The sequence below is a fragment of the Camarhynchus parvulus genome, chromosome Z (genome assembly GCF_901933205.1).
Source record: "Camarhynchus parvulus chromosome Z, STF_HiC, whole genome shotgun sequence".
Classification (NCBI taxonomy): domain Eukaryota; kingdom Metazoa; phylum Chordata; class Aves; order Passeriformes; family Thraupidae; genus Camarhynchus; species Camarhynchus parvulus.
The window spans coordinates 26,782,109-26,807,561 of record NC_044601.1 but is presented as its reverse complement, the minus strand read 5'-3'; the positions used below and the strand labels follow the sequence as shown (position 1 = coordinate 26,807,561).

General features: G+C 34.5%; 1 protein-coding gene across 1 annotated transcript in view; it reads left to right on the top strand.

Annotated features, from left to right (window-relative positions):
* The window catches only part of ADGRV1 (adhesion G protein-coupled receptor V1), a 302,349-nt gene that overhangs the window by 45,775 nt on the left and 231,121 nt on the right, over nucleotides 1-25,453 (top strand). Inside the window, exons 14-28 of the mRNA XM_030969486.1 lie at nucleotides 5,325-5,451; nucleotides 5,543-5,728; nucleotides 6,392-6,572; nucleotides 7,126-7,289; nucleotides 7,949-8,072; nucleotides 8,447-8,713; nucleotides 10,118-10,244; nucleotides 12,404-12,621; nucleotides 13,670-14,413; nucleotides 16,260-16,633; nucleotides 18,616-18,792; nucleotides 20,331-20,511; nucleotides 21,126-21,328; nucleotides 21,962-22,091; nucleotides 23,516-23,596. Of these exons, the coding sequence (XP_030825346.1) occupies nucleotides 5,325-5,451; nucleotides 5,543-5,728; nucleotides 6,392-6,572; nucleotides 7,126-7,289; nucleotides 7,949-8,072; nucleotides 8,447-8,713; nucleotides 10,118-10,244; nucleotides 12,404-12,621; nucleotides 13,670-14,413; nucleotides 16,260-16,633; nucleotides 18,616-18,792; nucleotides 20,331-20,511; nucleotides 21,126-21,328; nucleotides 21,962-22,091; nucleotides 23,516-23,596 (3,284 nt within the window). The remainder of the gene's footprint in view (nucleotides 1-5,324; nucleotides 5,452-5,542; nucleotides 5,729-6,391; nucleotides 6,573-7,125; nucleotides 7,290-7,948; nucleotides 8,073-8,446; nucleotides 8,714-10,117; nucleotides 10,245-12,403; nucleotides 12,622-13,669; nucleotides 14,414-16,259; nucleotides 16,634-18,615; nucleotides 18,793-20,330; nucleotides 20,512-21,125; nucleotides 21,329-21,961; nucleotides 22,092-23,515; nucleotides 23,597-25,453) is intronic.

Here is a 25,453-nt window from a genome sequence, read left to right as displayed (position 1 = left end):
ACAGGCACACAAGAGTGGCTGAAAAGTAGTCCAGTGGAAGAGGACACTTTCTGAGATATTGGATAGAAGTGAAAATTTTTTAAAGAAGAAAGTTTTTAAGAGTAACAATAAATCAAATTCATGGTTGCTGAATTGCAGGGCCCAAATCTGAACCCAGCACTTGAGTCAAACCTATGTTTTGCATTTACACTTGTAAAAAAATTATTTTCCAAATTTAATCAAAGCATTTTTGTGTTTAAGAGACTATTTAATGATAAAAAAAGTTTGTAAATCATGGAAGGCCCATTTAAAGCACTGCTGCATACTGTCTATGTGCCTTAATTCAGGGCATAAGAAAAGTTGTTTAATAGAGTTTGCAGTATTTTTCTAACTTGGGAATTTCCTGTGCTTAGTACTTATTTCAAAACTATGTTTATCTTTCTTAAGTAATTTTTTCATGAAGAAATATATGTGATGCTATAAGAATTAAGTCTTTCATTGTAAAATATTGCCTTTTACTTGCCTTTTACTTGCTTTTTACTTCAAGGCTTTGGCCAGATCTTGTTTTGATAAGGAAAAAGTTATTTGAAACTGGTAGTAGAATGTTTATATCAGTTACTGGACACCTACTGCTAGCTTTCATTACTTTTCAAAGAAGTAACACTGTCCTGGGTTGACTATATGATGCTTTTATCCCCAAATCGTCTCATTGGTTTATGCTGAATAATAATAAGTTTTGCACCTTTAAGACTTGTTGCAGAGAGTGAAAGGGGGGAGAGAAGAATTGCACAGTTTTTTTCCCTCAGACATTGCACGTACTCCCCCGCATTCCTGCTCCAGGACTGTGTTGTCTGCGGACAGACAGACGGCAGGACAGAGAGCTCTCCTTTTGCTTTTAGTTAGTTTTAGCTGGCTGACGCAAAGAAGAGTCCCTGGACTGTGGTTTTTTCTTTTCCTTTTCTTTGGACCTCTTGGAACCTGCTCTGGACTGAACACCCAGGGGAGCACCGGCAGCTCACACCTGTGGCCACCGGGCCAGGCCGGGCCTGGCCTGTGAGAATTCCAGCACCAGAAGGACTGATAAGAGACTGAGTGAGCTGGGCTGCAACCCGGGGGGTTTTCTCAGTTGGTCGTCTCTTTTAGAGTGGCAAGGGGTTTTATTGTTTTAATATTGTTAGGTTCTATTGTTTAATAAACAGCTTTTTTCCACTTTTCTTCAAGGAGGTATTTTCTCCCAGACTGGTTGTGGGGGGGAGGGGCCGATTGAATTTATCTTCCTACTAGAGCCCCTCTGGGGACTCTCTCTCCCAAAATTTTGCTCTAAACCAAGACAAACACCATATATCTTTTGCTGTGAATAACATAAGTTAAAATGACCTCCAAAATCAAATAAATTGTGGATTAAATCTGGAGAGAAGGTGTTCTCTCTGGTAAGAAACATTGTGGAGTTTATAATGTGGCCAATCCTCCTTGAATACTATTCTTTAAAGCTAGGTGACTAATTAAGTCAGTAGATAATTCTGAAAAAAATTAAGTAGTGAACACAAATCAAGGATGCAAATTCAGTGACATTCCACAGGCAGCTTGAATGCGCCTTTTCTGAGATACCTGAAAGAAGAGAAAGATTTTAGAGAAGTGTGTTTTTCAGAGTAACACTAATACAAATTCACAGTTGCAACTCTGTTTCTCATGGGCTTTTCAAAACATTCACTTTCTTCAGAATTATAGTTCTTGGTTCATAGTTACCAAATTCAAACACATCTCTTAATCATTATTCTATTTTCAGTAGTATTTATTTCATAATTGTTTTATTATTTTAAACTCAAGCAAAAATCTTCTTTCTGTTATTTTATAGTACTATGAATTTTAAAACAGTGACATAACATTTTGAAGCTTCTCTTAGTTGTCCTAATTTATCTATAGTTCTTGCTAGGTAATAATTAACGCATTTTTAAAGAAAGAACTTCTGTGATGACCAGCCTTTTCAGATGAGATTTTTCATATGGGAAGTGGGGGCAGCCTTCAATCCAGGGTATAAGGTAAGGTTGTGGTGGTAGGGCAGGTTAAGTCAGGGACAAATTTGAATGATGCTCACCAGAATTAGGCACAGCTCAGTGATTGCTAGGCAGGTCCACAGCAAGAAGAAAAATCCGAGGCTGAGCCAGGAGGTCTCTTGATGTATCCTAGTCTAGGGTTGATATGAAAATTTGTATATGAGTATCCCAGAATGTAGATGCAAGGGATCCTGTTGTGTTCATTGCTCATGTAATGGCGGATCCGAGTTGGAAGCCTGTGCCTCATGACTGCTATTTCTGTTTTGATTCTGTTTTATCACAGAATCACAGAATAACTGAAATTGGAAGGAACCCATCAAATCCAACTCTTGGGCCTGCATAGGATGTCCAAAGTCACACAGTGGGCCTGAGGGCATTGTCCAAAAATTTCTTGAACTCTGTCAGGCTTGGGGTTGTGACTGCTACTCTGTGGAGCCTGTTCCAGTGCCCAACCACTGTCTGCTGTTTTTGAATATTAACCAACATTTCATATATTAAAACACTGATAGCAATCTAGCCAGTCATGCAGGGAAAACATGGTCAGATCCATCAATCAGTCAGCCAGTCAAGTGACCCTAGTTTTGAAAACTTGGCTGGAAAAAATCCAATATAATGGTGTTTTTAGCAGTTGTTTCAGGATGGGCTGAATCTGATTAGTTGCTTTCTAACTTCCAAGTTCTTGAGATTCTGGTCTGATTTACCCTGTGACTGTTAAAAGGTAGTAAGTGTTGCCAGTCTTCCAAGTACTTTCAAAGTATACCTGGAGATACTTAAAGTACCTCCTCATGGTACCTTGGGACTGTTTAATTTCAGTTATCCCTTGGACTCTGTTAGTGCTGCCATCATGCACTACAGCATGATACTAGATTCTAGCGCTAGCACTCAGTTAACAGTCCCTTTTTCATCTGAGCTGTGTTTGGATTCACGCAGTCTGACTTCATGAAGGTGAAATGAAGTCTGGCATTGCCCTTTCACTGTTTGATAATTGTGTCTTAACCACTTAAGCTTGTATATCACATACCAAAAACCCACTTGATATAATAGTTCATTTGTATTCTCTGCTGTGAAATATATTACCAACAGCGTAGTGATATAATTAAATTTTAGCATTAAGAGCAATATAATGAAAATTTAGTATCAATTTTAGCTCTGGAATTTTCACCTTAACTTTTAAAATAGTATTAATGCTTGATGATTTTGAAAACCTTGAATACATTTCTGAAGGGAAGGAGAATGTCTTCATATATAGTATTTAAAATGTAGCCTCATTTGAAATAATTAAGAAATTTCTATTAAATCAGATCTTCTATTTGAAAGAATAGAGCTGCAAGTGTATTTCCTTCATTGCTTCAAACTTTTGAGTGAACTCTTTTGTCTACTGAATTCTGAAGCTGAATTATTTAAACTTCACTTTATAAATGCTTTGTTTATTTGTTGATACAATTTTAACAGTAAATCCAGGTTTAATATTAACTATGTATTTATTTTAGATTGAGAAAATAATTTATGCATACTTTCATAAAATGACATACTTTCCTTTCGTCTGATATGATAGTTTTGTCATATGTGGTTATTTTCCTATTTCTAGTTTTTCCTTGTTTTTTTTGCAGGGTGGTAGTTTTCTTCTTTTTTTGTTGGTATTTTACTCTGATAATCTGATTAATCTAAAAAATTGTCAAAAATAAAGTTTGATGTGATTTTCTGCTAGAAAAGTCTTTGATATGTACGTGTTGTAACTCCCAATGTACTTTACCTGTTTTTATCATTATTATGTCAGATTGATGAGATAACACAAAATGGAGGCATGTTGATTGTATTTTTTTTTTTGCATGAAATTATAAATGTGGGCTGCTGGTGCAGTTGTGAGCAGACACAGGAGTTGGCAGTAAAAGAACTTCTGGAAGAAGGCTGGGTAGGGCATACCATGAATGGGCCTTGACATCCTGAATTGATTATGGGGTCATTTCTCACCAGTGAGGATTGCCCACTTGCTAGCATTTGTCAACAGAAAATGCCAAGGAAGGAGGTTCCCATAAAAGGAACATGATGTGTTTGGAAAGGGAAAAGAAAACTTTGTGGTGCTTTTGTTTTTATTATTGTCTAAGACTGGTACAATTGAAAATCCAGGAACTAGCACTTTCATTCATTCCCCACCCCTTTTCTTTCCCTCTATTCTTCTTTCCTTCTTTCTTTGTCTGTTAACAGGGTAGAGACAGAAAGGTTTGTCGTGTACTTTGGGTAAGTGCAATGAACTGTGGTTTGTCTTCCATGAATCAATGCTTTGTTTTATGAGTGATTAGTTTGAACAGAATCTGTCAATAACTTTTCCTCTCAGGAATCTTGTCTTCTGCATCTCTTCAGACATTGCTTGGTTGTCCTTTGGTTTTTAATTTGATGGCATGGGTTTCTGGCATGAAGCTTTATTTAGTATTTGTGAATGATGAAAGTTACTAATGACTCAGTGTTTGATACCTGCGCTTGATTTCAGTACGGATCCATTGTCTTAAACTGCCAGAAATACAATTTGTTCCACCGAAATGCCTGAGTGGACTAGAACTGTAAAGAAGTTTTCTGCTGAGCAGTTATCTCTTTTTTTAATTAAATAGGTTTAGTTTATGTTAACACAAGTTTTTGTGTGTGCTGGTATATTTTTTTTAATATGCAATAAATATTACATAGTACCATTTAAAATAGATATTTCCAGTTTGTTCATTGAAATTTTCTTCCAGAAAACATGGAAGATGAATTTGAATTCATAAACCAATATTTAATAAGCTATATCAAAATCATCAATCTGAAGGTGCATTCTTTATGCATCTTTCAGCAGTAGTTTTTCTTGCATTTTTAATGGAATGTACTTAAAACAATATAATTGAAAGTATATATCTGATGAAATGAATGCAAGAAATTCAAGCTCTCTCTGTTTAAGTGATTTTGGATCACTCCTTATGTTTTGATCCAGATAAAAAGTAATACTAAATGTGATTTTAAATTTTTATTATATTATTCTTTTTCTTTGTATTGTGTGCATGTGTGACTAAAAAGCCCCAGAACTACATGCTGTAAAAAATAATCAGAAAGTAAAGGTATCTCAAGAACAAAGGTTGGGTTTTCTGCAAGTGAATGGAACACTTTGATGTATCTTTCCTAATTTATTATATTCTTTTTAGGTAATTGTTTTCATAATTTATTCATAAAAATAATCACGATTCTGATGTCTTTCACATAGATATGTATTTACTTACTAAAAGAACCAACACTCAAAAAACCATGACTTTTTTCCTTTCCCAGGGTCAGTGTGGAAAATCAAATACTGAAATATGGGTTTACTACTTGTGAGATCACTATTTTGGAAAATGATGATCCTGGAGGAGTGTTTGAATTTTCTCCCTCTTCCAGAGGTCCTTACAGTATCAAGGTAGCTATCTGAATAACTTTTCTTAATTGTTATGGAAAAGTAAATCTTATCAGAATGCAAGTAAAATGCTGGATTTTCTTTTTTTTTACAGGAGGGGGATTCTGTCGAACTGCAGATTGTCCGCAGCAGAGGGAGCCTTGTCAGGCAGTTTCTGCGATACACTGTAGAACCAAGGGACAATAATGAGTTTTATGGAAGCACAGGAATTCTGGAATTTAAGCCTGGCGAAAGAGAGATCATAATTACTCTTTTGACAAGGATGGATGGGATTCCAGAGGTAGAAATGAAAATTTTCCTTTCTGTAAATTGTGTTCACAGCATAACAGTTTGTCACTTATTAAAATACAAGAAAATATATCGCAGCAGAATGAGTATGCAATGCTTTTATATGGAATGTATTCCCAGTCTCCAAACCAGGGATGCCTTGGTTACTAGAAGGTATCTTTGGCTTTAATAGGCCTCAGTGGATTTTTTTTCTTTTGTAAATTGAAACTTCTTATCCATCTGAGCTTTTGGCACCCATGGCATTCTGTTCTATAGAGTACCACTATTTAATTGAGGCCTGTATAATCAATCTCTTTCTTTATGTCCTGTTTTTGATAAATACCTGCTAACTGAACTCAGTGCTCCCCACTCTACACTAATATTTGCTGTATAGATGCAAAGATGCAATGCTTGCCATGGTGCATCTCCTGTGAGTATTTGTTCAAGAAATATTTGAAGTATAAAGTTGCATTATATTAATAATGCAAGCTGACAAATTCTTTTTAAATTACCTTAATGACAGTGTCTTTAAAATCTTTACTTCCACTGTTACAGATGACAAATATGTACAAAACAATTGTGCATATAGAAACTGTGTGTAATTTACTTTTGTTGAAATTCTCCTCTCTTTCTGCTGAATAAATCTTTTTATTCTGGCTGAGTTTCCCTCTTCCAGCTGGATGAGGCATATGCTGTTGTGCTCAGTGGCTACAGTGAAATGTCAGGCAAGCTGGGGAATGCCACAAGGGTAAATATAACCATTTTGAAGAATGATGATCCACATGGTGTCATTCAGTTTCTACCTGATGAACTTTCAGTAACAATAAAGGAAAGTAAAGGAGAAATCATCTATGCTGGTAATTCTTTTTATTAGAGTAACTGCTTTCTCTGCTGTCTGCTCCTGCAAGGATACTTTTCCCTACTTCACCTTTTGTAGGACAATGCCTGACTGAGGAATTTCCAGGGGGGTACAGTATGATGAGCAGTGGAGATTAGTGCGGACTAGGATGGGCCTTGAAAGCCATTAGGGATCAATCGAGTTAAAATATAGCTTGAGAATATACCAGACAGGAGGGACAGAGAATTTATTTACTTGCAAGGAACAGCCTGGTGGTAGTAGCTCTACTTGGCGAGCATGAGGTGCTATGTGAGAGAAAAATGAGCTAAATTTTCATACGTGTGATTTCAATTTATCTATCTCTATTGTACCAATAGAACTGATACAAGTCTTTACTGCTGTAATGGTCTATTATTATGTGGCTTTTTGTGTAGGGCACTTGTGTATTAATTTGCAAGTGGACTTACTCGCCGTTTCCTTTCCTTTTTCTTTGTTTCAGCTTTGCTGATCTTTTTTGTTTTGAGTTGTTTTTCTGGAGATGCACACTGACTCTACATGTTTACATTTTACAGCCACTTACAGACTTGTAAGAAACCGAGGAAACTATGGCAATGTTAGTGTGTCCTGGATTGTTGACCCAGCATGTACCAATGACATCTATCCGGAACAAGGGACTATATTCTTTGATAATCTGGAGTATTCAAAAAATATCACAATTTACTCTCTACCAGATGAGGTAATAATATTTAAAAAACATACTTAATAATATGTTTTTATGTAAATATGTGGAGCAAAGAGGAAGTGCTGAAACACTGAAATTAATGAAGAATCTGTTTTTTAAGAAACTGTTGATTTTTTTGAGAAAAATCAAAATACTTGGATAAAAAGGAGTTTACTTAAGTAAATAATAAGAGAATTTGAGACTGTGCATATCTGTAAACCAAAAAGTTAGAATCTTTCAGTGGTCATGTGCTTAAATTATAATACTAAGTAAACCACTTGTTTTGATAAGAAAAATCCTAATCTCATATTTTAATGCTGATATATTTGAAGTAAGATAAGAAAGAATGAGAATAATTAGTAATAAAGGAATAAATAAATAAATAAATAAACATAGCTGTAAAAATAAGTTGCATCAGGAAAATGGAGGAGAACTTTTGGATTATTTGTAAAATAGTAAAGATGAGGGGATTTATTTGCAAAGATTTTTGACTGATGATTATTTTTGTGTGAGTGTATGAACAGTCATTTTTCTTCCTTCTTAACACACTTGTGAATCAAGAAATAAACAGCAACATGCAGGAACCCTGTTTTGTTAGCCTCCTCAGCTGTTCATTTTAATTTCTTCATTGCTTCATGTGCAACAAATTAATTTCTTAATACCTTGTCATTCAGGTACCTGAAGAGATGGAGGTATTCATAATCAGATTATTCAATGCCACTGGTGGAGCAAGACTGGGCAATATAACGAGTGCATTTTTACAAATTACAAGGAATGATGATCCCATTTATTTTGCAGGTTAGATATTACTGTTTTTAAATTTTGAATTAATATTCTACCCCATAGAGATTTTATTCAAAGACCAGGTTATTGAAAAATCTTAATCGTAGTGGAGCTAGCATTATAAGACATACTTTTTTTGTTTTTGTTGTATTGCATTTGCTTTTTTTTTTTTTTAACTTAAGAATTTTTTCTCATTTTATGTCATTATTCTTTTTGATGGCTCTTGGATTTGTTAGGTAGCTAAGGACAACAATATTCTCTTCTACCTGTGAGTTTTTCCCTTCTTTAACTACCTGTGCCTTCTCTTTGCTTTTACAGGGGATTAGGTGAATAAGCTGCATGCAAGAAGCTTAGGCTTGAACTTGAATTATTTGCTTGTGTCTTTTCAGAACCTCTGACAGTGAGAATTACAGAAGGGAGTGTTGCAAACTTCACAGTCCTAAGGAATGGATCTGCTGATACTGTTGTCGCTGTTCAATATATTACTGTTAATGGAGATGCAACAGCTGAAGAGGGAGACTTTGTTCCCAGTGAAAAGGAGAGTTTAATTCTGTTTGATGTTGGAGAAAGAGAGCAGATCTTATCTGTGTATATTAATGATGATGACACCCCTGAAACTGATGAAGTATTTTATATCTTCCTTTTGAATTCAACAGGTAAAAGCAATGATGTAATATATATTTAGTAACTCTCCTGTTCTATTTTCTCTATTTTTACCAGCCTCTTCTTATCATAAAGCAATGTATAAATGCCAGGCATTATATGAATAAGGTTTGCATCAACATTTCTATAAAATTTCTGTACAATGCGTTTGGATTTTGAGCTTGAATTGTTTAATTGGAAACCAAAATTAAATTATAAAGCTGAAACTGTCCTGCAAAAATAACTTGAGTTGAACTCTCTTTCCAAATGCTCCAAATGCTCCAAATTAGATGGGGTTTTGACTCATCAGTAAGAAAATATAAATTAAATAAATAGGTAATTTTTCTCAATTATCTGAGTAGAAGGTAGTTCCTGTTTCCCGTGTTTCCCGAGGCCAGCAATAATTCAGTCTGATACCCAGCTCTCTTAGAGAACACCAGATTTGTGGAAATTACTGGACAAAGCCATACTTCTCTCTTTTTAAATTTTCTCTTCTGTGCTCTCTTTCTACTTGACTAACTTTGTTCAGGATCTGTTGGTATCTTATTTTACCATTCTATTGAAAACATGTGATGGCTTTCCTCCTTTCACATATCCCTGCCAGAATGGGCAAAATACAGATTATTTCTAGATGAATTCCTGAAAGGGAAAAAAAATGAAATTATTATTTTTCTTTTTATCATCTGTTGTATATATTGGCCTTGATCGTTTCATCGCTTTTGACAATTTTATTGGAGTGTTGTACCTCTGAGAAAATACAAATAGAGGTATATGAAATGAAAATGGGTTGTTCACTTTGGAATAAAAACAAGTCTAGTGCTTTTGAAAAGGGTGAAAACTAGGATGGACATGAAAATATAATGTACCTTTCTGGTCATAAAGAAGTGTTGAAATGTCCCTACTCTGCTAATATACACAAAGAAATCCTACTAATTTCCACCTTACTTCACTGGTATGTTATATTTTTTTCCTTTCAGATAGGCTGTGATATGGATATGACTAATCTCTTAGAGATTGTTGTTGTCTTTTACTTAGTTAAAGTGCAATATTTCTGCTGAAGGTCTAAAGGAGAGTTAGGATCTCTGAATACGTCTTTTTCTTCTTACCTGATCAATTGATCAAACATGAAGTACTGCCTCTCATACAAGCCTTTCTTCTCAGGACTGCATCATCTCTTGTCATGTCACGGTTTTTTTTTTCAAATCTACATTCTTGATCCTTGCCTCAGATACTATTTACATTTTTTTGCTCTGATTTTTCTGTTACTGAATATTTCAAATATTAGCTTGCACTGTTTTATCACTGCTTGTTTCTTTCTTTGCATGAAAACTGTTGGTGTGAGAAGAAAATACATTCAATTTTAGAGTTAGCTCCATTTCTGATTCCAGTTTTGATAAAATTAATCACCCTCTTTTTAGGGGATACTGTTATCTTTAATGCTGGAGTGGCTACAGTTATTATCGAAGCAAATGATGATCCTAATGGAATTTTCTCCTTAGAACCTCTAGAGAAGCCAGTGGAAGAAGGAAAAAGTAATTTTTTTTTGTAAGTAACTTTTAAATAATATTGTAGCCCCTTTTTTGAATACACGTATGTATATCTTGATGGATGTGTTATTTTGTGGATAGTACTTTGATCTAGTCTTAGTTTTTGCACTGCTAAAATTTATTAGAAAAAATAGTTTCACCAAACTTTGGATTAAATTATTTGCAGACATATTGAGGATCAACAAAACATCAAACATCAACTCTTATATTATCAAGTAGACTGTGCATATTAAAATGAGTACAGAATTCATGTTAAAATATATACAAGTATGATTGCAGCACAGAGGGCTTTTTTATATCACAAATAAGATAACAGCATAGAGGGTTTTGTTATTCTTTCATGAGAGTGTAGATTCAGAAGGATCAAGATGAATGAGCCAACTATAATCTAGAGCAATAGAGAAGTAAAGAAATCTTTTCAATATACAGCTAAATACAACTATGTGGTTGTTAATTTCTTTTTGCATCCCCCTTTGAAATATTACCCTGCAAAAAACCTATTTTACTGTATTCTTTCTGTTATTTGTTTTTCTTCTATCTGTAAATTGCAGATAGGAGCTGTTCTCAAAGTCCAGATGTGCATTTCTTCTAGGCTGAATATATTTTTCCCTAGTCTGACCTGTGGCTGCTGGGATGTATTCAGGAAAGGGAAGGATTAAGAAATTAAGTTTCATGTCATCTGACCTTTTTATGTTCTTAAAGTGAGAATGTGGCTATAAATTGACAAAAATACTGATTTTCAATGAGAAAATTTTAGACGGTATAAAGAAACATAGGTTCACAATAAATCAGATAGGGTGCACAGTTTAAGAAGAGGCTTTTTCACCATTGTTCAATTATCTGTTATATATTTTTATTTGATTTGATTGTTTGTTTTAAAGCCTTGAAGTAGATGCCTATGACTGTGAGTTAGATTTTTATGTGTGTGTTGCACATCTAAAAAATTAAAATCTTTGTTAAAAGTGTATATTAAATATATATAGTGTGGTTGGTTTTGTTATGCTGCCCCTTAGAGATTTTTTAGTCCTTAATAATTTTTACTTTTAAATCAATGGTGTGAAGGGTGATGATTTGAACTAAAGGCATTTGCATACAGGTGCTTTATGGAAGCACATGATTCCAAGGTTACCAACATTTTACCTTGCTTAGTCCTTATTGATAAGATATATTTACTAGGAAACTGTCTCTTCCATACCCCCAAAAGTATTTGACTTTTGTTTAGTTCGTAAGAAAAGGGTCAGACTAATTTATAAACCAATCAGTTAGAACACCTATGGCAACACAAAGCTTTAAGAGAGTAACTGGAGTTACTGCAACAGTGCTACAGTGCTACACTGCAGGAATAGAATGCCCTGCTTAATAACAACAAAAGGAAACTTTGGAAGCAGTAAAAACTTATTGTGTTTCTGTTCCCAGACTACTTTACTGAATTGATTTTTTTAGATTTGTACAATAATGCTGTACTTTTTTTTGCTTTTCGCCGCACAAACAGAAATGCTCTTTTTATATGCAAACATATTTTGTTAATAAAGGAACCTCTTTATGATCAGTTCAGTTCTTCAGTTTTTATTTATAATACCTTTGGGAAATTAGTGAAATTATGTTACCAGATAGCTATGCAAACAAATAAAAGCTTTTTTTATATTTATTCAATTCTTAATATGGAAAAATCAAGTTCGTGAAGGACCTAGTGTATAACTGAAATAAAATAACAATACAAAAAAGGTTAAGGCACCTTGATGGTTAAAGGAAAAAAATACTTGTAGTTAAATGCCTTCTCTTTCTTCCCTAAGAGTGACCAGTTAACACAATTTTTAATGTTAATTTGCTGAATTATACATTAATTTTTTTATTAAAAAATAGAAGTGCAAGACAAACTGATGTTCATCTAAACAGTGCTATTGTGCATGTACCTTCATTGATTACTTTCTTTCTAAGACATCTGTGGTATACCTTGATGAAGAGTTATATTGTGAAATTGAAGGCCCTCTAAGAGGATTGTTTTATTGTTCATGGTTCTGTTTGGTTTTTTTGCTTATTTAGGACAATGCATACTATATTTCACAGTAAGGATGATTAGTCTATGTTTTCCATTGTTAATGGAGAATGCTGATGCATACCTGCCAGGACATTGACTCTTTCTATATCTCTGAATAGGATTTTGAGACATAGAGGGCACTTTGGGAATGTCTCATTAACCTGGCAGCTGTTTCATAATGGCTCTACACTGAAGCCAGGAGAAGAGTTCTATGAAACATATGGGACTGTGTACTTCATGGATGGTGAAGGATCAAAGCAGATAGTGCTCCATGCTGTTTCAGATAAAATTCCTGAATTCAATGAATTTTACATTTTAAAATTGGTGAACATTTCAGGTACTGTCTTCCATAAAACCATTCCCTTCCTATCTGTTAGAAAATAATTATATTTAATCAATTAAAAAGAAAACAATCCTGCAAAGACCTTTGCCTTGATGCCTATGTCATCTCATACTTTTCTGGTGACATTTTAGGTTTCATTTTTCATTTTTTCTTTAATTTAGATATATGAACACAGTTTTGGAATCAGACCTTTAAAAAAGATGCCTTTTAGTGATTTCAGAGGTGTAGAGCTTTGTGTAGAGCTGACAAAATGAAAATATAAAAGGTTATGTGTATCTACTATAATGGAGATTGGCTGGTTTGTTTGCTTTTTTCTAGAAATTTCTCTAAAATACAAATAGTTACCACTTCATATCACTTAAATTACAACCACTACAGGCCTGCTACTGAGTAGAGTTCCAAATCTGCTGGACTCCTTCCACCTCAGTACTATTTATGGTCTTCTGTGCCGAGATACAACTGAAAATATGTTGACATTTCTGTAAGTGAAATCCATATGCATGTACAGAAGATTTCCTACTTAGTGGTGCATGGAGGCTCTACAGTCATACCATGATCTTCTTACTGTGGAGAAGTAGGTGGCTAATGGCAGGACTTAGGAGTAGTTTTAATACACAACTAGTTGCTGGGTAATCTCTCTTTATTTGGAGGCAATGAACCAAATGTTGTCATTTCATATTTGCGTAAATCTTGGAGTACAATGAAAAATTAATTTGACCCCATGTGTTTCAAATGAAACAAAAGCAACTTATCTCATTACTAATTCAAAAAATCTGAGCTAATCTTGTTTGAATTGAAAGACAGTTATATTCTGCAATTGAAAAATAGCATGGCTTGTTTTCTATGAAAAGGTTCTCCATAGTGTTTTAAAACCAATACAGTTAATTTATGTTAATCCTAAATTTGGAGAAATTTTTAAGAGTTCAGAGACACTTTAAAGAAGATTTAGGCCTATTTAAAAATGTATGTTGTTTAAACATTTTAAAATACTTAGTAAGTTTTTTCAGACCAGTAACTTTTACTCTTAACTTCCATTATATAGGTGGGTCTCCTGGTCCTGGTGGGCAGTTGTCTGACACAAGCCTTGCTGTAACTGTGATGATCCCTTTCAATGATGACCCTTTTGGAGTCTTCGTTATAGATCCAGAGAGTCAGGACAGAGAGATAGCAGAAGATGTTCTTTCTGAAGATGATCTTTCCTATATTACAGACTTCACCATCTGGAGACATCAAGGCACTTTCGGTGCTGTCCGTTTAGGTTGGGAAATACTGTCCAGTACATTTCAAGCTGGATTACCATCAATGGTGGATTTCTTGTTGCTGGGATCATTTCCAAGTACAGTGCAATCTCAGCCACACATGAGACGCCATCACAGTGGAACAGATGCTTTGTATTTCAGTGGAAAAAAGGATGCATTTGGAATTATTGGTCTGGAATACCCCTACGATGGAAATACTGCAGTAACTAATTTTACATTTTCAGCATGGTTAATTCCTAATGTCAATACTGATGGTTATATAGTTGAAAAGGATGATGGTAATGGGACCTTATATTATGGCATGAAAATCCAAACAAATGATTCTCATGTCTCTGTAGTGCTTCATTATACAGCATTAGGATCCTATATGACATACATAGCCAAAGCAACAGTCCTGAAATATCTCGATGAAAGTACTTGGGTTCACATTCTGATTACTCTGGATGAAAGTATAATTGAATTTTACATGGATGGAATTCCAGTTCTAGGAGGAGTTAAGAGCCTTAAAGGAGAAGCAATTACTGATGGTGAGGCAATAGGCTGTATTATTTTTCTTCATATGTGAAGTTCTGCAAAATATGGAAGAGTCTGGCTCCTTGAAAGGTGTATGCAAGATTAGGAAATTATTATATCTGATTAGTTAAAAAGCAATTCATAGAAAATTCTAGGGATTTTAAAAAAAAACCATATAAATGGAAGTAAGAGCTGGGAAATTTTCAGAAAACATAAGAACTGTAAGGGAGCTTGGATTTCAATAATTTAAAAATAATAATTAATAATTATATTTCCACATGTAGGCTTATAGATGATAAGCCTACATTATTAATTATTAATATATGTAACTATATAGTATTATAGTTAATACTATATGTATTAACTATAATACATATAGTTATACATATTTACAGTTAAGATTTTGATTAGATTAACAATACTGTGGCTAAGAAAGAATTTTTTCTCTTGATTTCTGAAACAAAATACAATAATATTTTTGATTCTAGTTGTGTATTATATTACAGCTAAACCACTACTTTTTAAGCAATGTAATTTTCAGGGTTTAGATTTACCTAAGCGTGTATTTACATGATATATGAAAATTTTGCCCATCTGTTCAATGATGTTCCAAATAACATTAGCATATATACTTCAGTTCCTCTAACTTGATATTCCCAGATGTGACTTAGTCATACATAACAGTCATATATAACCATTATGGACTTTTACCCTCAACTAGCATAGCAGTGAGCATCACAATAATTCCTTTACAAAGTTAGGTATTGTATAGTGGGGATACATTTATGTTTACTCTTTCTTTGCATTTCCTCACTCTTCCATGTGCTTTTTTTTCATAGCAGTAATCTCCTCCTTTTCCTTTCTTTCTCTTCCCATCAGTTTCACAGATTTTCTTTCATGGCGATAGGCAGTGTGTGATTATCAAATTCTTGAGTACAGGCTCCTCTGTAATCAAAGAAGGAAAATTTAATAACATGCAGTGATGTTAAATGCATATACATCTACATGCACATATGTGCACAAACATAAAGCTCTCTCTGGATATACTAGAAGTATATGCTAAGGTTTTTAATCTCTCACCATTTCATGTTGGATGCAGTGGGTGTTGTAGCCTGGCTTTTGTCACCATCCTCTGCCTTGTGTCCTGGGACCATTAGCAGTTGTAGTTGCTTGTTTCTAGAAGTAACAGTCAGTGACACATTTCCTTCCAAAATCAAAAACTAGCTGAAGAGATATGTTCTCTATATTTTAGACCGATAGGAGTATGAGCTATCAGCTTAGATTATTTGTGAAAAAGAGAACTGTCATCCTCTGATTTGCTGAATAGAATAATTTTCTGGAGAGAAAGAAATGTTAAAGCAGTTGTAAAAAGTGCTTGGAACTGGGTCTACATTTCTTAATCCTCTCTTCCAGTGCATAAAGGTATAAGCATGTGTAGCTAATACTCTGATCATCAGAATGGATTCTCTCTCCTAGCAGAGGACACATTAAATATACAAAGCTGAAATGGTTAAAGCAAGTGTTTGGAAAAACAAAATTGAGATGGGCTGCAGCTGGCTGTGAATTTTTTTAATGGAAAGAGAGAAGTTTCTAAGATTCATTAAAATAAGGGATGATGACAATGTGCAGATAGAATTAGTAGGGTGAAAACATGAACCATCTAGGAAGGAATTATTTGAGCTGTAATGATCTACCTGTAACATTGAGATGAGGCTTCAGGAGCCTCCCAGTCTACATTTCAAGATTAATGTGATTATTAGCCCAGGGACAATCAACAATTTACCATAGATTATTAAATAATTACATATATTAGTTATTTTGAACCCAATAACATGAGAAAAATTCAAATTTTTTTCTCAGGTCCAGGAATAGTGAGAATTGGAGCAGGAATCAATGGCAACAGCAGGTATACAGGTTTAATGCAGGATGTGAGGCTTTATGAGAGAAAACTGACACAAGCAGAGATCTATGAACTCCATGCAACTCCTGCAAAGAGTGATGTACACCCTGTCTCTGGGTATTTGGAGTATCGTCAAGGAGAAACCAATAAATCATTCATTGTGTCTGCAAAGGATGACAAAGAGGAAGAAGGAGAGGAGTTATTCATCCTAAAGCTCATTTCTGTGTCTGGTGGAGCTCGAATTTCAGAAGAAAACACAACAGCAAAATTAAGAATACAGAAAAGTGATAATGCTAATGGTTTATTTGGCTTCACTGGACCATGTATTCCTGAGGTAAGATGCTCATAAGGAAAGCTACAGGAGAAATTTTGGACATGATCAAACTAATGGCAATGCTAACTAACCTTTGAAGGGCCTTGATTCTACATTTTTAGTTTCTGTGGTCAAGCAAAGTTTTCTAGAATTTGGAATTGTGTAGGTTCTGTTTATACAGCCTCAGTCACTCTAGCATTTCCAATATAACTTTTTTTAAATCCCCTCCAAATTATTTTTATTAAGAAAATTTATGTTATTACACAAACTGAAGACTAAGGCTTAAAAATTCATAAAACAGTTTTTTTCCTCTACTTCTGTAACTTCTGAGGCTGTAACCTGATGTCATCTTGGAGGGAGCTCATTTTCTTAGTATCTGGTACAGTTCTGTGTTTCGGATTCAGGATGAGAATAATGTTGATATCACAAGGATGGTTTGGCTGTTGCTAAGTACGGCTTCACCTGAGTCGAAACTTCTGTGTCATGCTCAGCTAGTGAGGAGCTTCACAAAAAGATGGGAGGGAGCATGGCCAGGACAGCTGACCTTAACTGGCCAAAAGAACATTCCATATTACAGAATGTCATGTCCAGCATATAAACTGGGGGAGTTACCTGGAATGCAGTTGGTCATTGTTTGGAAATGGGCTGGGTTTTGGTCAGCACGTGGTGAGAAATTGTGCTGTGCAGCAGTTGTATCTCCTGAGTTCTGTTCCAGTCTCTTCCTCCCTTAAATTAAATCATCATTTTCATCATCATATTTGATAAAAATTCACTTAATACTGGCTGGAAGTTGCTGTTTTTAAACATTATATATGGAGGTGACCATCATATATGCCACATATAAACTTGAATCCTTTTTTGAGGGGATTGAAATAATTGTAATTAATTTTTTAGTTTTTAATCTTTATGAGGGAGAAAGACAGGATACCCATTTCTATTATTATTAGATTATTTTGGAAAAAAAATTCATAATGCTTTCAAATTTGAGAGCTCTTATGACCTCTTAAGTGCATCCTTTCTATCTGAAGTCCTTATGATGTGTTTGAAGGCAACCGTCTTGCCTGACTGATGATAGTATTTGGTTCAGTTCAGTTTGTTTTTCAGGTGCCTACCATCTGCTGCCATAATGGATTCCTTCAGTTTCCAATGCCACTGATAATTCTGTGATGTCACAGAGCAGCAATCAACCGTGAAGCAAAATTAAAAATTTATGTGGCATGTTAATTGTTTAGCCTTTATCTTATAACATTGTTTATCAGTAGTTTAATTTCCTTATGTCTGTACCTGTCCAGTTAGCAGCTGAAGGCATATTCAGTATTTGCGCTGTGCTATACAGCAGCTCTGAAATTTACCTAACGCTTAAGATGGCTTTAGTCATTCTGATAACTTTCAACTAAAATGATTTTCTATTTTAGTTTGATGATAATAAATTTTTTAATACACTTGGCCAGTATCAATACCTGATTTCTTCAAAATATGTGAAATTGTTGCTGTTAAGGGCATGTTCTTTATGAAGACAGAATTGCACAGAGTACTGTAGCCCAAAAAGTTCTTCAGTTTTTTCCTGAGTCATAGTAATATAGTTTAATTTAAATGTATTGATTTTTTTCCATAGTGGTTTTAGTCAGGGAGAGGAGGAATCCAAATCTGTCTTTAAATTAAAATTAAAATTGCTGACATTTATATAAAACAGTATAGTCTTTTGCTTTTGATATACACATTTCAAACATTGATTCTGTTTTTGTGTCCAAAAGAAACAACAGGGTACAGTTACTGGCTGACCTCAGGGGGATGCTAGAAGCTATTGCAATTTCCATTAAGATTGTTCTGACCACCTTCAACATCAGTTTCAGCTTCCTGTCACTCCAGAAGTGCTGCAAGTAACATGACAGCAATAAAGAATTCTGAACATTTGAATAGCATTAGAGAATTCAAATTTTTACATTTATTCCTTTGATTTACTTTGATCATAACAGATATGTCAATTTCTTGCTTTCTTCCAGGCTGCTGATGAGGGTTCCACTATATCCTGTGTCGTGGAGCGAACAAGGGGCGCCCTAGACTATGTGTATATAAATTACATTATCTCACAGGTTGATTCCAGGGGCATTAATTACTCCCTTAGCGATTTTTCTAACAGCAGTGGCACTATCACATTCCTTCCTTGGCAGAGATCAGAGGTAAACCCTACCTTGCTATTAACAATTCATCCTGTCCTTTGCAAACCTGCTGGAAAACACTTTCTGAGGATGCTTGACTGGTTTTCATACTAAAGAATCTTTTCTTCACATGGCTGTTATTACATTTTTCAGGGGTTTTTTGATCTTTGACATCTAACAAGTGATAGGATAGACACATGTATATCTGTGTGCATCTCACTTCAGGCATTACTGTGCATGCATGAATGCTTAAATGCAAATAATTGCACATAAGATATGTTTACATATATGTATATATCAGATATATGTATACTTATATATATAATTTCATGTATAGGTGGTCCTGGGCTTGAATAGTGGAGCCAGTGACTTCTGAAATTGGAATATGATCAGATTTTGGATCTGAGTTGTGGAGATCAGTTTTATCTTCACAACAATTAAATAGACAGCTGTCAAATTTACTGCTGTAATCAAATGTCTTACAACAGTTAGCAACATTCTGTCTCTTTTGAATAATCTATTTCTGTGAATTTGGTCCCAACCCACAGCATGGGAAGTTCACATTTATTTGAAAAAGAGGTGTGGGACCAGAATAATGTAGGAAGTACATAAGCGCTTATTATTGGTGTTTGTTAAATAGAAAGGATGGATTGATAGTAGAAAATACTGTCTTTAATTTTGCTTCTGTCATTCTGTTGAAGTCAGTAGGGACTGAGTGAAACCTACTGACATAATTTGAAAAGATCCCAGTGACTCACTTAGAGCTGTGGATTTGCTCCCAGTTAAACAATGTAATTGATTACAGCTTGGCAAAGACTTGTGGTTTTGGAAAATATTATGCTCCTGGCAGTTTATTAGCTTTAATTCTCTACTGAAACGTATTACTGCATTACATGCAGTCATTTAAAGTTAAATTTACCAAGCTTTTCCAGTCTGGCAGCATGGGTGAGGCCTGACTTCATAAAGTAGTAGAAAAGACCTGGTGAACCCTCTTGCTCCACTGCTATGTGGTCCAATATATGGTCTACGTATAGAGAACCTAATGGTCATGGCCCTAAGAAACAGACTGGGAGCAGTTGATCATCAGGTGAAAAATCTTAAGAGAATTTCCATTGACATTTTTAAACTACTCATTCCCATGGCTCTACAACAGCTTCCTAAATTTTTTCTTCTATATATTTGTCAAATCGCGATATATAGAAAGTTGGAATCATCTGAGATTAATATTATAGTTTATGCAGAGCAGATTATGTTACATGGTAGGATGATCTGTAATCTCAAGTGTCAGGTGGCATTAAATGCTCACTTCACTTGCTCTCTAAATTAGCTTAATGCTGTAAAGTCTCTGACAGCTTGGTAAAGATGTTTTTGGAATTGGTATTCTAAATTTATCATAAGGTTAAATAATTTGGAGGGCAATAATGTCCTCTACATTTCTTTCTGAACTCAGAGCAGATACAGCTGATTGACTAAAAACTTAATTTTTTAAAAGGGTCATAAAACTCTTAAGGGATATATGTTGCATACTTTGATTTCTCCATTATTTGGTCCTTCTCTAGGTCTTAAATTTGCATGTTATTGATGATGACATTCCGGAGCTACATGAATATTTCCGTGTGACATTAGTCTCTGCAGTGTCTGGAGATGGAAAACAAGGTTCAACTCCTACCAGTGGAGCAAGTATAGATCCAGAAAAGGAAACTACTTATATCAGCATTAAAGCCAGTGATCACCCATATGGTAACAATGTTGAAGATGATACAGTCTTATTGCAGATTTATATATACTTCTAGCTCAAGAGGTAAAAAATTTGCCTAGCCTAGATAGATGAGGAAGCAGTGTCAAGTATTACACTTTATCTAACTTGAGATTAATTAATTATTTTTAAACAAGAATGAAAGTCAAATTACTTACTCTTGAGAATACTACAAAAAAGGAATTAAAGCTGCCTGGACCAAACATGGGATCACCCCCATTTGCAAGAAAACCACATTGCATGTTGTTGATTTTATGGTCGTTTTTGTGAAATGAGAATTTGTAACAGAGGGAGACATTTAAGCATGCCTATTATTATACCAATAAGTACCCAATATTATGACATTTGAGTTCTTTTGGGGAGCGTTGAATTCATTCTTGTGAAATGTTTTTTTTAAGACTAACATGAATATCTGTGAGAGAGAATGGTACATAGTACATTCCTGGAAATAGCATGATTGAATCCTAAAGGCATCTTAATATGTTTAAAATTTAATAAACATTAAATATAGATATTATAAATACTTTTGTTTAATTTTTATTATTAAAATTTGAATTTTATATGAGAAGCCATGTAAATTATAATTTTTGTCTTTCAGGTCTACTGCAGTTCTCAGTGGGGCCACCTCCTCAGCCCAGTGATGGCATGATTCTGCCAGCCTCTGCTGTGCCCCATATCACTGTTAAAGAAGAAGTTGGACACATCAGATTATTGGTAGTTCGTGCACAAGGGCTTCTTGGAACAGTTCTTATGGAATACAGGACAGTGCCACTTACAGCTTTCAGTCCTAAAGATTATCAGGTATGGCCATTGCCAAGGTGTGTAATTGTTTTAGAATTTAATTAAAGCTATTTGTCCTGGAAATAGCCGTTGGTTTGAATATTTTAGCTCTGCTGTGATTCTTTTCACAGAAAGAGTTTGTTTTATTATGGCGTTGGGATAGATGCATAATACGATACAAATATAACCCATTGTGTGCATTTTGCTTCCTTTCTGTGCAGCATGTTGTGTTTCCTAAGAAAAGCCCCTGGGTTTGATTTTGATATCCTTAAGAAAATTGTCAGTGCAGGAAGAATGGATATTTACTATTGTTTCTAAGTATATCAGACTTTATATGACCATACAAGTGTATATGCAGGTGAAGATAATATTTGCACTTACTAGGACTTGTACATATTCAACAACATAGCTTATAAGTACATTTTCCTGTCTGACTGCTGTTTGTGCAGAAAAATGTAGATAAATGAAGATGCTTATAATTCAGTGAATTTAGATTGCTATTTCTTATAACAAAGACTCAGCAGATTTTTTAAAGTTAAAGTGAAGACAAGTAGATGTTTTGATAAAGAGAAAAAGAATTGAGGTTTTATTTCTTTTTTCATTTGGATGAAAACACTAAACTTGAAAAAACTGTGAAGACCTGTCATATTTCAGGCTGTTTGGGGCTCAATGGAATTTCAGCCTGGAGAAAGATACAAGTACATTACTGTTAACATCACCGACAATTCTATTCCTGAACTAGAAAAAACTTTTAAAGTGGAGCTGTTGAACCCAGAGGGAGGAGGTAAGGCACATATATCAATTGTATTTTTGTGATCTTTATTTATCCTCTAAAATCTAACCTTGTGAACTATTTCCATGTTATTTCTAAACACACACCCTACAGAAAGCAGTGATTCTTTTTCTGAAAAAACTGTCCTTCATATGTTTTGTTGATCACTGCTGTAAACAATCAGATCTCAAAAGTATATTACTACCATACATTCAAAGGCAATTTCTGCTTTTTAAATTACATAATTCCATAGTTGATAGAAGGAAATAAAGTAATGTAAAAAAAATTCCTTTTTCCTTTTTTTTCAAGTTTTCAGCATTTAAGGTTTAACAGCCAAAGGTGTGCTTTTTATCTACCACTTAAATGAAACTGGAGAAATTGCAATAAACTGGCTCATAGCTTATTCAAATGGATTATAGCCTTAGAAAATTGTGGGTTTTGAGATGCCTGCGGAGTTTAGCTGAGTTGGAGAACTAGCTAGAAGCTAGTGTAAATCTTGCTGTGAGATGTTAGTCTTAGAACTGTTGGCAAGCATCAGTGCTCCTGCTATGTAAAATCAATTTTGCTTTACAGAATTTTTTTTGATTTTCAGAATTTATTTCCATTGCAAAGAGTTTTTAAGGGAGATTCCTCCTGGTTGGAGGAAAAGAAGAAATTCAAAATATTGAGAGCCATAAAGTGCCTTTTTAGCTGATATTTTTCTAAGCAATTCAGAATTGCAAGTGTGATGTGTTCTGGAAAGTTAGATCATATTAACATGAATGTCTGTGCTGCAATGTGGCATGATGGTGTTATGCTAGGATACTTTTGATAAAAGTTTGAGTTTTCATGCCTATGGAATTTTTGGTCAAGTAGTTGTTTCAGTTAAGAGAACTTTTCTCTTTCACTTCTTTTGGTTAGAAAACTTACAGCTAACTTTGGTAATTTACTAGATGCAGATACCTCCTCAGCATAATCTTTTGGAGCTTCCCAACACCACTGCAAGCACAAAACTTAGAATAAAGGGTCCATAAGTTAAGCTGTCAATTTTTTTTTACTTTCTGGCACAAGTTTTTGATTTGTGAGAAAATATTAGAGTAAGAGCATTTCATAGGGTCTAGCCACTTCTTCCCTCTCCTCCCTGCCCCATTTCTAATTTCCCCATTAGGATTGAGAAAGAGGGAACACAGAAAGAAAGGTAAAAAAAAAGATCAAGTTACATGTGTTTTCCTCCCTTCTGACTTCCTTTTATGATTCCAGTGAAAGAAATTAAACAAGAGGTAGCATATTCAATATTTTTTCTGGCTTTTAGGAGAAATTCACTTTGAAAATTGACACTTTCCTAAAATACACCTCTGTCTTTTTGTGTTATCCAGAAATGTGTAAATTACTTTCTGTTTTCCCTTTATTTATAAATGTATATATATGTATATATCTGTATGTCTGTCATCTTAAAGTTGCTGAGCTCTTTAGAAATGATGGAAGTGGTAGTGGTGATGGAAACATGGATTTCTTCTTTTCAACTGTCCCTCAACATGGTAAGCTTTTTTGATTAATCCTGTATTTTATTTATAAGTGTAATATTTGTCATAAATTATTATGCTTGATGCAACTTCCTTTACATGCAGTTAGAGATTATTAATTTAGATTTAACTTAAAGTTTTACCAAAAAAATTCTTTTCCATTTTAACTTAGGTGTAATTTCATTAGCAGTCAGTGTTTAATGTAAAGCAGAGTGCAACAGGCTCATATATAATCAAAACTATATTGTTGTAAAACACAATATATCAATTTCAGAACTAAAGCTTATAAAATGATCTTTGAGCATTGTCAGATTTTCCTGGGAGGAAAAAGCAAAGGTACTTTTAAAATTGAAGGCAATTTTAGAACTACCTTTGATAATATACGATATAATATTCTATCCTTCATGGCAAAAATACTCTTAAAGAAAAGTAAGTTGTGTTAGATTTTTTAATGAAATAATTTCATCTTTTTCATTTTTCCTCTTTCATTTCTTCATGTTTCTATTTATGTCATGATATGGAGAAAACAATGATAATTAATATTGATAAAAAAATACCAAATGAAAAATAACATAGAATATATGGGAAAACCCTATGCATATAGGACTTCAAATGAAAACCTGAAAAATGTAAAAATGTTATATGAGCACACAAATGCCAGTAGAGTAATTTTTTTCTTTTCTTCTTTTATTGTCTTTTCTTTTTCCTTTTCTTCTTTTTCCTTTTTTTCTTCTTTTTTTCTTTTTCATTCTTTTCTTTTCTTTTCTTTTCTTTTCTTTTCTTTTCTTTTCTTTTCTTTTCTTTTCTTTTCTTTTCTTTTCTTTTCTTTTCTTTTCTTTTCTTTTCTTTTCTTTTCTTTTCTTTCCTTTCCTTTCCTTTCCTTTCCTTTTCTTTCCTTTCCTTTCCTTTCCTTTCCTTTCCTTTCCTTTCCTTTCCTTTCCTTTCCTTTCCTTTCCTTTCCTTTCCTTTCCTTTCCTTTCCTTTCCTTTCCTTTCCTTTCCTTTCCTTTCCTTTCCTTTCCCTTTCCTTTCCTTTCCTTTCCTTTCCTTTCCTTTCCTTTCCTTTCCTTTCCTTTCCTTTCCTTTACTTTCCACCCCTTTCCACTCCTTTCCATTCCTTTCCTTTCCTTTCCTTTCCTTTCCTTTCCTTTCCTTTCCTTTCCTTTCCTTTCCTTTCCTTTCCTTTCCTTTCCTTCCTTTCCTTTCCTTTCCTTTTCCTTTCCTTTCCTTTCCTTTCCTTTCCTTTCCTTTCCTTTCCTTTCCTTTCCTTTCCTTTCCTTTCCTTTCCTTTCCTTTCCTTTCCTTTCCTTTCCTTTCCTTTCCTTTCCTTTCCTTTCCTTTCCTTTCCTTTCCTTTCCTTTCCTTTCCTTTCCTTTCCTTTCCTTTCCTTTCCTTTCCTTTCCTTCCGCTCCTTTCCTTTTCCCCTTTTCCCTTTCCTTTCCTTTCCTTTCCTTTCCTTTCCTTTCCTTTCCTTTCCTTTCCTTTCCTTTCCTTTCCTTTCCTTTCCTTTCCTTTCCTTTCCTTTCCTTTCCTTTCCTTTCCTTTCCTTTCCTTTCCTTCCCCTTTCCTTTCCTTTCCACCCCTTTCCTTTCCTTTCCTTTCCTTTCCGCACCTTTCCTTTCCTTTCCTTTCCTTTCCTTTCCTTTCCTTTCCTTTCCTTTCCTTTCCTTTCCTTTCCTTTCCTTTCCTTTCCTTTCCTTTCCCTTTCCTTTCCTTTCCTTTCCTTTCCTTTCCTTTCCTTTCCTTTCCGCTCCCTTTCCTTTCCTTTCCTTTCCTTTCCCCCCCTTTCCTTTCCTTTCCTTTCCTTTCCTTTCCTTTCCTTTTCCCTTTCCTTTTCCCTTTCGCCCCCTTTCCCCCCTTTTCCCTTTCCTCC